The sequence below is a fragment of the Xyrauchen texanus genome, chromosome 41 (assembly GCF_025860055.1).
Source record: "Xyrauchen texanus isolate HMW12.3.18 chromosome 41, RBS_HiC_50CHRs, whole genome shotgun sequence".
NCBI lineage: Eukaryota > Metazoa > Chordata > Actinopteri > Cypriniformes > Catostomidae > Xyrauchen > Xyrauchen texanus.
The window spans coordinates 2,521,253-2,534,955 of NC_068316.1; the positions used below are offsets into that span (position 1 = coordinate 2,521,253).

Sequence of the window (13,703 nt, forward strand, 5' to 3'; positions counted from 1 at the left end):
ACTCGACCTTTGCCAAACTCACTTTTCTGATCGATTTAGTTCCGGCTGTAAGATTGATACCCACTGGGGTTATTGGGTACCAAACTTCATGTTGTGCCTAACATCACCCATTAACCACGGTTAAATCCCTGTAACGGATGGTATTGACAATTTTAGCATTTATTTAATCACGCTTACTTTTTGTTGAGATTTTCTCCTCTTTTCTCCCCAATTTGGAACGCCCAATACCCAATGTGCTCCTACTGTCCTCATGGTGGCGTAGTGACTCGCCTCAATCCGGGTGGCGGAGAACGAATCTCAGTTGCCTCCACATCGTCACGTGGCTTGTTGAGAGCATTACCACGGAGACGTAGCACGTGTGGAGGCTTGACGCTATTCTCCGCGGCATCCACACACAACTCACCACGCGCCCCACCGAGAGCGAGAACCACATTATAGCAACCACGAGGAGGTTACCCCATGTGACTCTACCCTCCCTAGCTACCGGGTTAATTTGGTTTTGGTCGTTATCACTATAATGTGGTTCTCGCTCTCGGTGGGGCGTGTGGTGAGTTGTGCGTGGATGCTGCGGAGAATAGCGTGAAGCCTCCACACACGCTACATTAACACGTTCAACAAGCTACGTGATAAGATGCACGGATTGCCGGTCTCAGACACGGAGGCAACTGAGATTGAAGCGAGTCTACGCCACCACGAGGACTTTGGCAGCACATTGGGAATTGGGCTTTCCAAATTGGAGAGAAAGAAAAAAAGAAATTATGTCTTGGTTTAGTGTAACATAATTGTCAAGCTGGATTCAAAAGCATTGCAAAGAATCTTTAAATTGTCATCATATAAATGACATGTATGTTGTTGATCCTTGACTGACGCCTCTCAGACATGGAGTTTCTAGAGGTTATGATGGAGGGCCTCAATCGGGTCTTGTTAGTGCGCGGAGGTGGCCGTGAGGTCATCACCATATATTCATAAAATCGAGTGTGGCCCAACGCCCCACCGGCAAGAAATTTGGTTGTTTTTTCACAGCATAGCTGGGTGTCGTTGGAAAACCTAGTGGTCAGGTTTTTATTGTGGGATTACACCTGGCTGTGACGTTTTTGGCCTCGTGAAGAAAGCTCGCATGAAGCACCAATGAGAACTGAGATTGAACAGACGAGCTGCTAGAAGACCACTGGCTCGATTTATAACGCAGACACTTTAATTTATGCTCACTGACTCTTTTATTGTTTTATTGTTCATACAATCTATGCTAGGTTTTTATGTCTGTTTGTTGTCTAACATCTGCCTGTGGCAGTGTGCATACAAACATAATCTGTTGTTGCTTTTTGTTTAGTTGGTTTTCGCATCATTTTGGTTTTACGAAGGCATGTACAATCCGACGTCAGTGTTTTTAGTGTGCGGAACAATTTGCAGCACACAATGTTTTAATAGATGCTTTCAAGTTTTTAAAACTCACACGTTTGAACGTTGCTTACAAAGCTAATGCTTAATATCGATTCATCCGTAAACCGTCCATCCACACGTCTCCATTGTGACCCTGCGATGTTTGTTTTTATGCGTACGTTAGCCAACGTTGAAACCCAAACTAATATCCACCCTCAACGAGTCGCAAATGCGCTTTTTCCCGCCATATAACCAATCCATATCCGAGATGCGAAAAGACGTGGTTCTTATTCCGACATCAAAGGAACGTTTGAGTTAGTCGCGCTTTTTCAAATTTGCTCGTCATTGGAAGCGGCTCAGCGTGCGGATGTTGGTTGTGGTCAAAATTGTCACGTTACTGAATAGACGTTATTATATGGTATGTGCAATAACTTTCGTTTATCATTAAGGCATCTCTCGGCCTAACATAACATCAAGTTACCAAGGGTTTTTGTATTATAATAGTTGAATCGAATATTGACAACGTTTAAGGATAATAGCCATAACATTCGTCAGGCACTGGCACCATTTTACGTTGCAAATGTTTTGCTCCAACTTGGCATAAACCACTGAAATCAGCTACTTACTGTACCGGTAGGTTGATTTCAGCTGTATTTGCACTTTTGTCTGAAAATTGTATCATGAAAGCAAAGCACAAAGCTAACATGTCTACCAATACTCTGGTTTGATGTTTGGAAACCAGCACTTAACATCGCACTTTCTAACCAATAAATGTGTTTTTCCTCATAAACGGGAACTAAATTCAGTGTCTGTATTGAGGTGCATATGATATGCGATGACATCTGGTGGCGTCAAACGAGAACAACCCTTCGTGAAGTTGTTGGGTTGCCCAATACTTGAGCGTTGACAATCCTGAGGGCCTTGGTGCAACTAACTATCATTACTACTAGAGAAATATGTAAATGTCACTCTGTAATCTTTAGACACTATATACACTCTGCAATCTTTCAGCATGGAATCATGTTTGTAGACATTGCTTATAGGAAATATTGTATTTAAAATGAAATGCGTCACGTAAATTTTCTTACACTGCATGCATTTTAACCAGGCACAACGTGATAAAGCAAAGCGTGTTAAAAACGTCTTCCACGTTAAAGAGTTTTCACACTGAAAAAGTAGTCGTAAATCAACGAGCAGTGTTGTGTAAATTACCCAGAAATTACTGATTACTTCTTTAAAATTGTAATCAGATTACACTACTCATCACTTAGTGGAAAGTAACCACATTAATAATTACTTTAAAGTTACTTTCTAACAACTTTTCACAGAAAAGTTTGTTTTTCACCTCAACTAATTCAAAATAATGTATTTTTTCCTCCTCGTTCGTAGAAACGCGAACAGACATACGAATGAACGTAATCCATGTTTTAAATGTAATAAATATTATTTTAGAAGTATGTGTAACTGAAGTAATATACTTAAAAGTAACTATCTGTAATCTGATTACACTAATATTTTTATTTTATTTATTACACTACTTTTGACTGAAAAGTAACTGGATTACAGTAACTACTGTATATAGTACTTTGTAATCAGATTACACTACTCATCATTTAATGAAAGTAACCACATTACTAATTACATTAAAGTTACTTTCTAACAACTTTTCGCAGAAAAGTTTGTTTTTCACCTCAACTAATTCAAAATAATGTATTTTTTCTCCTCGTTCGTAGAAACGCAAACAGACGTATGAATGAATGTAATCCATGTTTTAAATGTAATCATAAATATTATTTTAGTAGCCCAAGTAATGTACTTAAAAGTAACTATCTGTAATCTGATTACACTAATATTTTTAATTTATTACACTACTTTTGACTGAAAAGTAATTGGAATACAGTAACTACTGTATATAGTACTTTGTAATCAGATTACACTACTCATCAATTAATGGAAAGTAGCTAGATTACTAATTAATTTAAAGTTACTTTCTGACAAGTTTTTCACCCAAAATAATTAAAATAATGTATTTTTTCCTCGTTCGTAGAAACGCAAACTGGCGTACGAATGAACGTAATCCATGTTTTAAATGCAATCGTAAATATTATTTTTAATAATATAAACATTATTACTTTGTGTAACTGAAGTAATGTACTTAAAAGTAACTGTAATCTGATTACACTAATTTAAAATGTAATTTATTACACTACTTTTTGACTGAAAATAGTTGGATTACAGTTTACTTTGTAATCAGATTACACCCAAAACTGCCAAATTGGCGATTTCTGGCGACATGAGCATCTGTTGACGATGCAATAGTTCAACTTTATGCAACGTCGAGCGACAAGACCAAAATCCTACATTTCGCTCCAAATATCTGTATATTAAACAGCAGATTCGCTCAGATTGACTGACTTTTTTGCATTTTCGCTTTCAATGTGGACAGACAAATTACGCAAAGTCGCGCCGTGCCTGGTTAGAACACAGTGTACATTATTTAACATGTACATTATGTAGATTTAAAGTCCTCTTAATCTGATCATTCAGAATTATAGGAAGATGTGTGCCAAAAATACAGGGAAAGAAACTGCATAAGTTCATACACCATCAATATGTTTGTTGTCTGTTGTAATACAAATGTCACACTAGAATCTTCCTACGTGGGCCAATAAAAGCAATATATATGGTATTGTAATAATGGCCATTAGAATGGCTCCAACTGGCTGATATTTCATTGTGCAACAACTGTGCAATATGGAGAAGTCTTAAGAATGCAATAACATCTCACGTTACCTAAAAACCAGAGCCCACCTCAGTGGATTTACTTTAACAGTTTCTTTGAAACCCCCGTTAGCGGTGCAGTATTTTGTTACCAGAACAATGTATTTTTTCTACATTGTGTTGTCATAGAGAAGACTGTTGTTATTGATATGGTTACTTTAGCTCATCTTATTTTCTGTTGTTTCGGTCATCACTGCACTGTGTTGAATGTTGTGTTTCCCTTTAGAAGATGTGGTGAACTTTAGGAAAAGTTGGGGATATTGTGTCTATTTGTTTTTTATTTTTTGTTATGTGTTCATTTTTATGTGGTCCTTTCTTTTTCTCACTGAACATGTTAGGGATGCACCGACATTTCGGCTGCCGAAAACTTTTGGTCGAAAATGCTGTTTTCGGTTTTCAGCCGAAAGAGAAAAAAAGCCTAAAATAGTTACTTTAAAATCAAGTATCAGAGACACTGACATGAAGAAAATGCAGCATTTTATGCCAAAAATTTAAACAGCAGCTAATGTTTAAATATATATTTAATTCTACATTTAATTTATGTATATATATATATATGTTTTTCTGTGTGTATTCAGAGGCCGTTTAGCTTGAGCTACCATCACATATCATGGTAAAATATCCCCACCTACTGTTTGAGCCGCACTATATTAGCGGGGTCAAACACAAGTCCAATACAACACGCCGCATAAATGGGCAATTTTGCACTTTTCGTCTGGAACTGGATCAGTGAGTGACACTGTTTCCCCACTCACAAAAATATTGATAATATGGATGATGGACAGATTACAGGAAAAACTTTGTCTTGTATTCATAAGTTGGCTGCTTTTATTAGCATATATTTGCATATATTTGCATATGTTAGGCACAAGTCAGTTTATATATATATGGTAAATGGTCAGGACTTATATAGCACCTTTTTAACCTTAGTGGTTATCAAAGTGCTTTACACTGTGACTCATTCACCCATACACACACTCTCGTACTCACACACAAATGACGGTAGAGCTAGCCTAGACGCTAGCCTGCCATTGGGAGCAACTTGGGGTTCAGTGTCTTGCCCAAGGACACTTCGGCATGTGGAGTCGTGTGGGCCGGGAATCAAACCACCAACCCTGTGATTAGTGGCCGACCCGCTCTACCACCTGAGCTACAGCCGCCCACAATATATACTGTATATATTAGTATATACATATAAGATATATATATATATATATATATATATATATATATATATATATATATATATATATATATATTCTGAACATAAAGCGGTTTCATTTTTCAACCCAGTGTCTCAAGATGTTTCGGTTTTGGCCAAAAATGTTCATTTCGGTGCATCACTAGAACATGTAATTCATTCAATAGTTTTCAGGCTGAGGTCTTTGTAAATTGGGGACTGAGCGAGCTTTTTAATCAAAAGGACCTGTAAAGGTTTTGGGAACTGATTCAACAAAAACATGCTGTGCAGCTTTTTATTCTTTTGGACATTTTTACTCACTAAAGATACAATAAGATCTTTTTGTAATCTGTGGTTAAACGAGTTGTTTAGATTCAAATGTAAATATCAGAATAAAACGAGCTGGAAAGCAGATGATGATGATGATGATGATGATGATGATGATGATGATGATGACGACTATGCCAGTTCCTTGTGTTGTGTGTTCAGCCTGATCTCATGAAAATTACGTGACTGTGGCGACATTGCAAATGATATTACGTGGTTTATTAAACGTATAGCGGCAGATCCGAGGTGAAATGTCCACTGTGTGGTGCTAAAAGTGAGTTAAATGTTCTCCTAAACAGATGAGGTTTTTAAGGTTAATCGAGTTTTAAATCAACAAAACCGACTTCCTTAAACCTAACCGATAGGGTCAGAAAAAGCAAATGGAACCACGTCATTTTGGGTTGCTTCTATGACACTTTCAGCTCATGTGTCGACTCGTGTGCTCTTCGGGACTCGTACCCCTTAACACTCCATCAGTTGAGCAACTGCGCATCTGATCGCACTCGAACAAGCTTGTAAATGTAGTTGATTATGTGATGCAAACATTAAAATGTGTCATGCACAATAGTAAAAGTGTTTAGATGTCATAAGATAACATTGTGTGAGGAACAGGATGAAAAGTAAGTGTTTATTAACTGATAATCTGCAGATCATGATTTGTGTGAAAGGGAATAAAAATCGTTGTTGTTGTAGCGCCTCAAGTGTAAAATTCACCAGGAAACTGACGCAATACAACGAGCCACGTAAAATCGTTTCGGGAAAAAAAACAATTGTATAGTGACCTATGAGACTAGCAACGTTTAATAATATTCGAGCCCACACGGAATCTGCGCACACAAAACTCATTGTCATATAATTGTTATACTTGTAATGCACAAAGTTCTATGCATATTTAATTTTGGCTCCATTCATTGCACCATCTTCCAAGCTTCAATGGAAGCAAATCAATATTTCCTTTTACAAAGGAGTTAACATGGTCAATGTTACAAATATATTTATTTAATTAGCGACCTACAAATAGTGCAGAATCTTCGATAGATTTCCCCCATTTTACATCATAACATTTCTTCGTTTTAAATTGTTCAATATTGTAAAACTTTGTTTCAGACTTTTTGACCCCACTGCAGTGTTGGGTGTAATCTGATTACAAAGTAGTTATTGTAATCTGATTAGTTTTTGGGTTAAAATGTCGTTCAACACATTACAATTGAAAGTTTTGTAATCCAATCGCATTTACTGACTTTAAGGTTACTTTTAAGTACTTTACTTGGGTTACATGTATTTCTAAAATAATGTTTACATACATTTAAAAGATGGATAATGTTCATATGTACATTTGTTAATATCGTTAAAATAGAAATATAGTTTCCGTTGAACAAGGAGGAAATATAAACATTATTTTGAGCTAAAGGAATTGATTTAGAAAGTAACTTAAAAGTAATGCAATAAGTAATGCGATTCGTATTCCCATGATGTAATCAGTAAATTCTCCGATTAAGGTTTTTAGAAAAGTAGTTTGTAATTTGTAGTGGATTACTATTTCAAGTAATGTAGTGTAATATTTCATTACAATATTTTGCCTAATTTGATTGTGTTCTGTATCAACCCGATCTCATGAAAAGTCGAGTTGGTTATTTTGATTTTGTTCGCATAAACTCGTACAACTTCATCACGTGGAAATTCCCGGATGTCTAAGCGCGAGTTTCGCGCATGAGGCGTTAAGGACAGCCCTTATCTAAACTTAACCCACCAGTAGAGCGTGTAAACATGATATCAAGCTGTTGTGTGTGACAGAAGCAAGTCATTGTCGCGTATTAGATGGAAACAATGTCCAGCGACGTCATTGGCTGTAGGGAAAGTCGTGGGGATTAAAACGAGAGCAGTCGCGCGACATCATACGATTTAGCCAAATTTAGAAAAGTCGATTTCGGCCGTGAGAGCGTGCAGAATTCGCCATTTTTACCGTCTGGGTCTGATCATAGGTCACACAATGTCATCTACCTCACACTGGCTGTTGTGATGGGTTTTACTCACGTGCAGTGTTAAACGTCATCGGCCGTTTCAAAATAGCATCTGTTTAAAAGACCACAGGTGTGTGTGTGTGTGTGTGTGTGTGTGTGTGTGTGTGTGTGTGTGTGTGTGTGTGTGTGTGTGTGTGTGTGTGTGTGTGTGTGTGTGTGTGTGTGTGTCTCAGTCTCAGTATATTGTGAGTGTCTGTCTGCGTGAAAGCGTCTTCACCCATTGGCTGCTCTCAGACCGGGTTCCTCTGCTCTGATGTTTGTTAAAGAGGTAAAACTGATCTAGAATCTGCCCTATCAGAAGTACCTGTGGAAATATCCAAACCAAGTTCATCTGTTCTGATCCGTAACTGGCATCCCAGACTGTGGTAGGCTGTTACTAGTGGGTGCATGTAGTGAAAGGTCTCCCTTCAAGATAAATGTGTGCCTCTGAGTAATTTAAATAAAAGTGCTACTCGATGTCAGAGCCTTTGAGTCTTTATTGGTCTGTTGGTTAATTCTACTTTCCTTAAGCAATGAGAACTTCTTTGGTAATGATGCTGCATATAGATTACAGTGTGACATCATTATTAAAGATATAGACACTAGGTCATGCCAAGGACCTTTAAGCCAAATAAAATGTATTAATTATCTGTAATATATTATCTCCATGAATGTTTGTTTTGCATAAAATGTAGTGTATCTTTTTACATCTTATTTTTGCTATTAATGTTTAGTTAAAATCTGAACAGAAAGAGTCGATTTAATTAAATGTATTTGTATAATAAATATTGTTCAGCCGCTTTGATGAGAATATGATCTTACAAGTAATCGACAGGTTCAAGACATATTTGTTATTGTTAAAAAAACAATATGCAGATGTGTTTTATATATTTTATGCCTGTTTTTAAGATTTACACATTTCAATTTTATAACATTTCATTAAAATGTAATTGTGTAATGTTTAAGAATATTAAATGAACAGCACTTGAAATGGATATTACTTAAAACTTTAATTAAACATTGCTCAGTTCAGTTTGATGGAATTTGTGTGTGTGTGTGTGTGTATATAGATATGTGTGTGTGTGTGTGTATATAGATATATGTGTGTGTGTGTGTGTGTATATAGATATGTGTGTGTGTGTGTGTGTGTATATAGATGTGTGTGTGTATATAGATGTTTGTGTATATAGATAGATGTGTGTGTTTGTGTATTTATAGATATATATGTGTGTGTGTCTATAGATAGATGTGTGTGTGTGTATATAGATATATGTGTGTGTCTATAGATAGATGTGTGTGTGTGTGTCTATAGATAGATGTGTGTGTGTGTCTATAGATAGATGTGTGTGTGTGTGTCTATAGATGTGTGTGTGTCTATAGATAGATATGTGTGTGTGTCTATAGATAGATGTGTGTGTGTGTGTCTATAGATAGATGTGTGTGTGTGTCTATAGATAGATGTGTGTGTGTGTGTATATAGATGTGTGTGTGTCTATAGATAGATGTGTGTGTGTGTGTGTATATAGATGTGTGTGTGTCTATAGATAGATGTGTGTGTGTCTATAGATAGATATGTGTGTGTGTCTATAGATAGATGTGTGTGTGTGTGTCTATAGATAGATGTGTGTGTGTGTCTATAGATAGATGTGTGTGTGTGTGTATATAGATGTGTGTGTGTCTATAGATAGATGTGTGTGTGTGTGTATATAGATGTGTGTGTGTGTCTATAGATAGATGTGTGTGTGTGTATATAGATGTTTGTGTATATAGATAGATGTGTGTGTGTATATAGATGTGTGTGTGTCTATAGATAGATATGTGTGTGTGTCTATAGATAGATGTGTGTGTGTGTGTCTATAGATAGATGTGTGTGTGTGTCTATAGATAGATGTGTGTGTGTGTGTATATAGATGTGTGTGTGTCTATAGATAGATATGTGTGTGTGTGTCTATAGATAGATATGTGTGTGTGTCTATAGATAGATGTGTGTGTGTGTCTATAGATAGATATGTGTGTGTGTGTCTATAGATAGATATGTGTGTGTGTGTCTATAGATAGATATGTGTGTGTGTCTATAGATAGATATGTGTGTGTGTCTATAGATAGATATGTGTGTGTGTGTCTATAGATAGATGTGTGTGTGTGTCTATAGATAGATATGTGTGTGTGTCTATAGATAGATGTGTGTGTGTGTCTATAGATAGATATGTGTGTGTGTGTCTATAGATAGATATGTGTGTGTGTCTATAGATAGATGTGTGTGTGTATATTTATAGCTATATATGTGTGTGTGTCTATAGATAGATAGATGTGTGTGTGTGTCTATAGATAGATGTGTGTGTGTGTATATATATGTGTGTGTATATAGATGTGTGTGTGTGTGTGTGTGTGTGTGTGTGTGTGTCTATAGATAGATGTGTGTGTTTGTGTATTTATAGATATGTGTGTGTGTGTCTATAGATAGATGTTTGTGTATTTATAGATATATATGTGTGTGTGTCTATAGATAGATGTGTGTGTGTGTGTGTAGATATAAATGTGTATATAGATGTGTATGTGTGTATATATATATTTATGTTTGTGTGTGTCTAAGGAACACTTATTTTTTGAAATATGAAAACCTCTGCACTAGGTTATAACTATAACTCTGATTAAATTAATATTACAATAACAACATTATTACACCATATCAACACGCTGTTTTACTGATTAAATTAAAAAGCACAAATAAAATGAATTATCTTCCATCCCACTAAACAGACCTGAGCTACAGAACGGGGTGAAACGATTTTTTACTTAACATGTACTCAACAGCAGGTGCCACTAAACATGGTCATTTCCTAACATTCATGGCAAACTGAGACATGAGTGTCTTTCTGAGTTATTTTCTATACTAATCCATATAGTGACTCTTGATGCTCTGAGGTCAGCTGTCTGTATTTGTTCTTTGGCTCATTTGGTTTCGGAAAACATGAATGAACAGTGTTATCTGCCCTACAGTTACAAACAAAACATCCATCAGGATTCATTCCAAATTATTTCTTTAGTGACCTCATTTTTACATGAGCATTCACACTGACATTCATCCAAATGCACAAATAATGTTGCATCAACCCTGAAAATAACAGAATGATCCCATAGTGTCTATTCTCTCGCACATTGCCGGTGTGTTTTAGTGTCACATGCAAATCACATGAGTCAAAATCAGCAGCATGTGCATCTGATTAAATCATTGTGTACACACAGAGAGAAAGAGAAACTTATTACGTCTCTTTCACAATACCAGGAGTCCAGGACACACAAATCATGCATTATTACGGCAGTTACTGACTCACTGATGTTGCATTATCCATCTAAAATATATTAGCACATGACAAGACTAAGCTTTACCCCAGAGGTATGGGGACATTTCTCTTTGTGATGTTGTGCCATATTTAATTCTACCAACATTGCACAATGTTAGAATAGTTTCTGGTGTAAATCAATGTCATTAGAACTAAATATTGCACATATTAAAAATAAATAAAACGTTTGGTTTATAATAATTGTTTCAGGGGCCCCCAAGTCAAGAGCCAAAATACACTTTGCACTGCGGGTGTCCCCTCGGTGCCATTGTGAAATGTTTTAAAACGAATAAAATTTTAATTTTATTATAGAGTTACTCTCAATGGGTTTTTGTGTTTTCATTCACTGCAGCCAATATCTCCTGCTATGATCTAACGAGCTCAATTAATAATTTTGCGCTGTCGAGTCATACTATGGCAAAGGATAAGCTCATGAATATTATTATTATTTTCATTCTGACGTTCTAAGTAAACTTTAGGCGTTTAATTGCGTGTTCTACTTAATATTCATGAGACACGCCTTCGCCACAGTTTGATTCGCCAGCAAGCCAGCGCCCACTTGTCTTTCTGCCAATCAGACTGGCTTATATGCGGAACGTCAGCCTACGTAATTAATATTCATAAGCCAGGTCTTTCCCATAGTAGGATTGGTCGACTCTTTCTCCGGTTGTGAAGGAGTTAACGGGGAGGGCGGAACTCCGCACCGGCCGCAGTAGATGATCGCAATATTGATAGCGAGCGAGAGGTGTCGCGACGCTACAACGCTCCTCGGAGACATCAAAACCGACGCTTTTGGAAATATTGTTTGGATGTAACGCAACGGGATCGGTATCATTTAGCATCTATACAGAAACGTCACGCGCATGCGTTTGCGTCCATCTGGATAATACAGACGCGAACGCGAGTGTTGCGCGTCACGCGAATACTGAAGTGAATACAAATGATGTTGTGAATTGACTAAATAATTTTTAACTGATGCGCGTCACAGCAGGTGGATGATGATGATGTTAGTTAAGTATTTTCTCAATTCGTCATTTATATGACTCTTATGACCCGGTCAGTCCTGCTGGACCAGCCTTAGGTGTCTTGGTCACGAGCGCAATGGTTCTAGTTCATGGATCCGCCCAGGTGGGGTTCGAACCTGAAACCTTCGGTTCAGCCTCCTAAGGTGTTTGGGCAGTCATGTTGCCCGGGGTGGGTGTGTTCGGCACCAGTCTCACGACTCGGGTCATCATCCCTCTGCTGAAGAACGAGGGCTTCTCGGTGAAGGCGTTATGGGGTCGCACGGAGGAGGAGGCAGAGGAGCTCGCGCGCGAGATGAACGTGCCCTTCTACACTAACCGGATCGATGACGTGCTGCTGCATCAGGATGTGGATCTGGTGTGTATCAACCTGCCGCCGCCGCTCACGAAACAGATCGCCGTCAAGACGCTCGGTGAGTGACCAAAGGAACACTCAAATATAGTGTAAACACGACAAAAAGTACAATAGTCTGGTGTTACTATGCGTTTTTTTTTGTATATGTTATCATGGCATTCTTTGAAGTACCATGTTTATGATGTATGAATGGCAAAATCGAGGTCACAGTGTGACACTTGCAATGGAAGTGAATGGGGCCCATTTTTGGAGGGTTTAAGGGCAGACATGTGAGGTTAATACAGTCATTTTATGAAAGCACTTGCGTTCCCTAGTGGAAAAAACAGCTTAAGCTGGTAGCTGTATTTTGGAACATGGTAGCTGGTTTAAGATGGTCTTTAGCTGGTCCAAGTTGGTCATTAGCTGGTTTAATTTGGTCCAAGTTGGTCATTAGCTGGTTGAAATTGGTCATGAGCTGGTTTAAACTGGCCATTACCTGGTCCAAGCTGGTCATGAGCTGGTTTAATCTGGTCCAAATTGGTCATGAGCTGGTCCAAGCTGGTCATGAGCTGGTTTAAACTGGTCCAAATTGGTCATTAGCTGGTCCAAACTGGTCATGAGCTGGTTTAAACTGGCCATTACCTGGTCCAAGCTGGTCATGAGCTGGTTTAATCTGGTCCAAATTGGTCATGAGCTGGTCCAAGCTGGTCATGAGCTGGTTTAATCTGGTCCAAATTGGTCATGAGCTGGTCCAAGCTGGTCATGAGCTAGTTTAATCTGGTCCAAATTGGTCATGAGCTGGTCCAAGCTGGTCATTAGCTGGTTTAATCTGGTCCAAATTGGTCATTAGCTGGTCCAAACTGGTCATGAGCTGGTTTAAACTGGCCATTACCTGGTCCAAGCTGGTCATTAGCTGGTTTAATTTGGTCCAAATTGGTCATGAGCTGGTCCAAGCTGGTCATGAGCTGGTTTAATCTGGTCCAAATTGGTCATGAGCTGGTCCAAGCTGGTCATGAGCTGGTTTAATCTGGTCCAAATTGGTCATGAGCTGGTCCAAGCTGGTCATGAGCTGGTTTAAACTGGCCATTACCTGGTCCAAGCTGGTAAATAGCTGGTCCAAGCTGGTCATGAGCTGGTCCAAGCTGGTGCAAACTGGTCCAAGCTGGTCATTAGCTGGCAATAACCTGGCAATAAGATGGTCATGAGCTGGTCCAAGCTGTTTTTTTGGAAGATGGTAGCTGGTCGACCAGCTCATGACCAGCTTAAACCAGCTTCCATGTTCCAAAACACATTAATACAGTCATTTTATGAAAGCACTTGCGTTCCCTTGTGGAA

General features: G+C 38.1%; 2 protein-coding genes across 10 annotated transcripts in view; both read left to right on the forward strand.

The window, feature by feature from the left end:
* Nucleotides 1–8,497, forward strand: part of slc12a7b (solute carrier family 12 member 7b) — a 115,573-nt gene extending 107,076 nt beyond the window's left edge. For all 8 annotated transcript variants that reach the window (XM_052113350.1, XM_052113351.1, XM_052113354.1 and 5 more), the window contains one exon: nucleotides 878–8,497. In XM_052113350.1, the coding sequence (XP_051969310.1) occupies nucleotides 878–969 (92 nt within the window). In that variant the 3' untranslated portion in view covers nucleotides 970–8,497. The remainder of the gene's footprint in view (nucleotides 1–877) is intronic.
* Nucleotides 8,498–11,767: 3,270 nt separating this feature from the next.
* The window catches only part of gfod1 (glucose-fructose oxidoreductase domain containing 1), a 37,103-nt gene continuing 35,167 nt past the window's right edge, over nucleotides 11,768–13,703 (forward strand). For both annotated transcript variants that reach the window (XR_007969292.1, XM_052113359.1), the window contains exon 1: nucleotides 11,768–12,447. Coding sequence is in view for 1 of the 2 variants with exons in the window: in XM_052113359.1 (XP_051969319.1) it covers nucleotides 12,195–12,447 (253 nt within the window). In the remaining variant the exon portion in view is untranslated. The remainder of the gene's footprint in view (nucleotides 12,448–13,703) is intronic.